The sequence below is a fragment of the Nannospalax galili genome, unplaced genomic scaffold (assembly GCF_000622305.1).
Source record: "Nannospalax galili isolate Female #2095 unplaced genomic scaffold, S.galili_v1.0 scaffold1428, whole genome shotgun sequence".
In the NCBI taxonomy this organism is placed as follows: Eukaryota; Metazoa; Chordata; class Mammalia; order Rodentia; family Spalacidae; genus Nannospalax; species Nannospalax galili.
Window position 1 is genome coordinate 276,157 of NW_008358817.1, and position 5,650 is coordinate 281,806.

The 5,650-nt window shown below is 41.3% G+C and overlaps 1 protein-coding gene across 2 annotated transcripts in view; it reads left to right on the plus strand.

Annotated features, from left to right (window-relative positions):
* Positions 1-5,650, plus strand: part of Clic4 (chloride intracellular channel 4) — a 65,220-nt gene that overhangs the window by 51,739 nt on the left and 7,831 nt on the right. For both annotated transcript variants that reach the window (XM_029558225.1, XM_008822291.3), the window contains one exon: positions 1,094-1,200. In XM_029558225.1, the coding sequence (XP_029414085.1) occupies positions 1,094-1,200 (107 nt within the window). The remainder of the gene's footprint in view (positions 1-1,093; positions 1,201-5,650) is intronic.

Genomic DNA, 5,650 nt, shown 5'->3' on the forward strand with positions numbered 1-5,650 from the left:
AAAGTAAATAAATAAAATAAAGCTTGTGTGTCATGTCTTTCTCAAAGTTGAAAAACTTGATAACACAAAAGAGGATCCAGTATAATTTCTGACATTTTATTTTTGCTGTTGTTACTGCTCAGCATTCTTGTCATAAATACACTACAGCATATTTAGCTCAGATGGGGTTGGGAAAATCTGGGTGCTGGTTGGAAGTAAATGGTCTACCTTCTAGTGTTTTTGTCGTCAGCCTATGTGGGTGATCAAGATGCTTGACCAGCCTGGGCTTTTCCTGGTACTGTTGTGCAGGGCTGGGTTAGTGCCTGGCATACTAAGGACCCAGCTGTGAGAAGGCTCTAGAGCTGTACTGAGAACTTGGAGTGTAACTAGTACATCTGAGGAAGTGAAGTTTTGCTTTATTTCATTGTGATTCATTTAAAGTTGTGTTCTGATAGTTCCTGGGCACTGATGGTCGCTGTACTGGACAGTGAAAATGGAGCGCATACCCTTTACTGTGGAAAGCTCTCTTGGACAGGACTGCTGAGAAGTTTCATTCTAAGACTCCTGGTGCCTGGCCTAGATCCCTTAGCAAGGGCACTGTTTGCCCGGCATTCTGATTCATCAGACAGAGGTGGATGGGGATGCCCTTTGATTGCCAAGAATATTAATATGTGAACAAAACCACTGCAGAGCTTTTTTTCCCAAGGGGGGAGGGGGGACTTAAAAAATATCATAGAAAACAGATGATGGCATTTCTTAGTTTAATATAATAACTATTAGATGATGTCTGGAGAGATGACTCAGTGGTTAAGAGCACTAGCTCCTCTTGTAGAGGACTTGGCTTCCATACCCAGCACCTACATGGTGGCTAACAACCATTTATAACATCAGTTCCAGGGGATCTTTATGCCCTAATTTGGCTTCCATGGGCATTGCATGCACAGGTGCACTTATATACATGCAGGCAAAACACTCAAAATATAAGATAAAAATCCAAAAAATTCTTTTTAAAAAAGTTGTCTGATAACCACTGTCACAGTGGCCTATTGATTGATGGACTTATGCTAATTTATCTTGGAGGGATCTGCTAATCTGTATCACCTTTTCTACTTAGGTACTTGAAACTTTCACCAAAACACCCAGAATCAAATACTGCTGGAATGGACATCTTTGCTAAATTCTCTGCTTATATCAAGAATTCAAGACCAGAGGCTAATGAAGGTAAAAATCAAAAACTTGGATTACAGACAGGAAATCGAAAGAAAAAACCCCAATGTTCAGAGCTCTTATTAAATGCTAGTGATTGTGAGTATTTTGGAGCTCAAACAATCCTGGTAGTATTGCAGGTATTCAAAACTGTCTTCAGAGTGGAAGAGAGGTTTGATGAGAAACTGGAGTAGGTCATAAATTGCTTCTTTTCTAACCGGCACTCCAGTGCCTGGCGTTCCATAGGTGTGTGATAAGATGTTCATCGAAGGTGTTCTCAGACACTTCTGAGTAGCCTCGAAGGGAGCTGTGCAGAGATTAAGGCTGAATCAAAAGTAGTGGGTTGAATGCCTTAGTTTCCCTTAACCCATTACTAAATCTCTTGCCGGCAGTTTAAACTCAGCTCAGGTGTTTTTGTTTTTTTGGTGCTAATTACGTTTAACAAGCAGTTTTTGGAGTTGCTTTTAGAAGGTAATGAGATTCACCAGCCTTCCAAATTTCTTCACAACATAAAACTAGAATTTTTGTTCCAAGTCATATTATGGTGAGAATTTTCGTAGTGCAAGTAATACTTCTGTCGTTACTGTTCTTGGATATATTTTTTTTTTAATTAAAAATAATGGGTTTGGGGGCTGGAGAGACGGCTCAGCGGTTAAGAACACTGATTGTTCTTGCAAAAGACCGGGTTCGAATCCTAGCACCCACCTGGCAGCTAACAACTGTCCCAGGGGATCCGACAGCCTCTTCTGACCTCCTCAGGCATTGCACAACACAGGTGCACTTACCTACATGCAGGCAATACACGCATAGAAATAAAAATAAAAAAACAAAAAAAACAAATTAGGTTTGAGGCCTTCCTGGGCTACATGAGATCCTGTGTTAAAAACTAGAATCAAGCCGGGTGTGGTGGTGTACACCTTTAGTCCCAGCTCTCTGAGGCAGAGGCAGGCAGATCTCTGTGAGTTTGAGGGCAGCCTGGTCTACATAGGGAGTTCCAGGACAGCCGGGGCTTCAGGGAAGGCCCTATCTCAAAAACGCCAAACGACCTAGAGTATTTGCATTCATCCCAGCTTTAGGCAGCTTGGCAGCTTGGGTGGGGTTCTGAAGGCTTCTGGCAGCTACTAGGCAAGCAGAGCGAGGGGAAATATCAGTGCTGATTAAACAGGACAAAATACCTTTTTAAAAAGTGAAAGATTTGCCGACTTCCTAATGTTCTCTAAGTAGGCAGATTGCCAAGCTATTCTGGCTACTTTCTATTATTAAATTTAAAAATTACAGCATTTTATAATTTAATATTGAATTTCAATTTATTTTTGCTCTTGACTCTGGAAAAATACTCACTGCATGAAATGTTTTTCTATAGTACAAGGTAAAAGGGGGAAAATTTTAGTTCCTGGGCCTGGCTTAGAACTGTTTATATAGTATGTTCCAGTGGCTGCTTTGGTTTGGAAGCAATTCTCTTTAGTAATTGGCTTTTTTTCTTGACTAATGTTTCTGTCTTAGCAATTTATACCCTAAGCAAATGGTTAGGGTGGAGCCCCTTCGTCCCAAAGACAGTGTGTTTTCTGCCCTTGTGCTCATGCAGCTGACTGTGTTAGTAAGGCTGGCTTTTATACCCAGGTCCTCTAACTGTGCAGCTCTTTGATACTTCTCATGGTTGTAATGTTTGTATTTCTCTGTGTGGTTTTTGAGGGCTGAGGGGTTGGTTGGATCTCTTTCTGATACATGGTGAGGACAAGAGAATAAAATGAGGTTTTGGGGTTTATTTTTTGCTTTGGGGGATGAAGATTGGGGAAGAGAAAATGACTCACTTAAGTATAACTTTGCATTCTATTTTTTTCCGGTCAAAGTTGTTTTTTGCCTTAAGTGGCCACCTACGCCTACTGACTAGAATGCTACAGCCAGTAAGGAAAAGGACAGTGCAGAACATAGAAGGCTTTATATTTGATTACCTTTTGGTAAATAAGAATTCTAGTTGCCAAGCAGCACAGGGACCTGTCTGTCATCGCCCTGAGACTCTAGAACAGTATTGCAAATCATGTCTGAGCTGAATGCATACTATCATCCCCTGTGTTGTGTCTGTCACAGGCCTCTCATCTCTCTGTTTAGGGCAATTAGTAAGCTTAGGAAATGGGGAGGGCACCTCCTTCTCTCAAACACACACTCACATGGTGACAGTGTACATGGAGATGGGCTGTCATTTTCCCAGGGTAAATTAGAGTCAACAAGTCTTTGATTGCTTTTATCAGCCTATTAATATTTACAGAATCCATTATATTTGAATGATTTTAAGGGCTTTAGGACCTCATTCTATGAAATGAGAATAAGAATTCTAAGAAATAAGAATTTAGATGCCTAAATGCTCTAAATGTGTGAATGAATCAAATAAAGGCAAATGATTGATAGACAGATGGGTAATTCTTTTGGTAACAGGTCCAAGTTGGCTGGGAGTAAGTTTGTATAACCTTTTAACCATTGAGAGTGATGAGTGGTAATCCTTCTGTAGGGAAAGACCAGGATGACCCGATCCAGTACTGTTTTATCAGTTCTGTGATGTTATTAACTTAGGAAATTTACCAGATTCCCAAATTCACCTATTGGTGTGTGTGTGTACACATTTATTAATTTCTTTGAGTGTGTGTACATGTAAGCCAGGGAATAACTTGGGGGTTGGTTGTCTCCACTGTATGGATTCCAGGGATTGAACCTAGGTCATTAGGGCAAGCACCCTTACCTACCCGCTGAGCTATCTTCCTAGCCCTATTATAATTATTTACATTATTCTTTTAAATACTTCATTTATTATTTTTATTTTATGTGTATGTGTGTATTGACTGCATGTAGGTAAGTGCACCCATGTCATGCAATGCCTGCAGAGAACAGAAGACACTATTGGATCACCTGCAACTGGAGTTACAGATAGTTGTTAGCTGTCATGTGGGTGCTGGCATTTGAACCCGGTCTTTTGCAAGGTCAGCCAGTGTTCTTAACCACTGAGCCATCTCTCCAGCCCTATATTATTCTTTTAAAAAACTATTTCATGGGGGCTGGAGAGATGGCTCAGTGGTTAAGAGCACTGACTGCTCTTGCAGAGGACTAGGGTTCGATTCCCAGCACCCACATGGCGGCTATGAACAGTCCTTGACTCCAGTTCCAGGGGAATCCGAAGCCTTCTTCTGATCTCTGCAGCATGGCACAACACAGGTGCACTCACATATATGCAGGCAATACACTCATACACATAAAATTAAAATAAATATTTAAAAAACTTATTTATTTTAATTTTATGTGTATGAGTGTTTTGCCTGCATGTATGTTGTGCAGTGCCTGAGAGGTCAGAAGAAGGCATTGGATCCCCTGGAACTGGAGTTGCAGATGGTTGTTAGCCACCATGTAGGTACTAGAAACTGAACCTGAGTCATCTGCAAAAGTAGCCAATGCTCTTAACCCCTGAGTCATCTCTTCAGCCCCATTTAAAATATTTTCTTTTGTCCTGCATGGTGGTGCAGGCCTTTAATCCCAGCACTTGGGAGGCAGAGGCAGGCGGATCTTTGTGAGTTCGAGGCCACATAGTAAGTTCCAGGACAGCTGTGGCTACAGGGAGACCCTGTCTCAAAAAGACCAAAAAAAAATTTTTTTTTCTTTTTTGAGACAGAACTCATGTACTCCAGACTGGACTTGAACTCCTGATCCTCCATCCTCCATGTTCCACATGTTGGAATACAGGCATGAGCCACCATACCCAGATTCCTCTTTTTAAATGGAGACAAAGATTCTACAAGTTCTGATAGGTTCTTTTTACTCCAGATCCTCCCTGTCCCTACCTGTCCCTCTCCCTTTCTCTCTTCAGGAAATGTGTTTGGGAGTGAGGATGGTAGTTCATTTTTGTAACTGTGAGGCAATATTGTATATTATCTTTAAATACTTATTATCCTTCTCCCCTTTCTGCTGGTACATAATCCAGCCTTTGGAATTGTGTAAGGATATCTAGGAGATGGCTTAGTGGGAAGGAGTGCTTGCTGTGTAAGCATTAGGATCTGGATTTGGATCCTAGCACCCACATAAAAAGCCAGTTTTGGTTGTATGTACCTGTGACCCCTGGTGTCGTGTGGACAGGATCCCTGGGACTTATCCAACCAGACTGAGTCAAACCCTGTGAGAGACCATGCTAGAGAATACCCACTGTTGTCCTCTGACATACGTGCCTATGTTTAGAACATTGTATAAGGTTTGCCTTTACTAAAACTAGAAAGCGTTTTAAAATTTTAGTTTCATCTGTGCTATATGTTCATGATTGTAGAATAGTCTTTATTGTCTTCACTGTGAATTGTGCTGTGGGTTTTTTTGCTATGGTGGAGATAAAATCCAGGGGTCCTCACATACTAAGCAAGGCTCTACTATTGAGCTGTACCTTAGCACTCTCTCTCTCTCTCTCTCTCTCTCTCTCTCTCTCTCTCACACACAC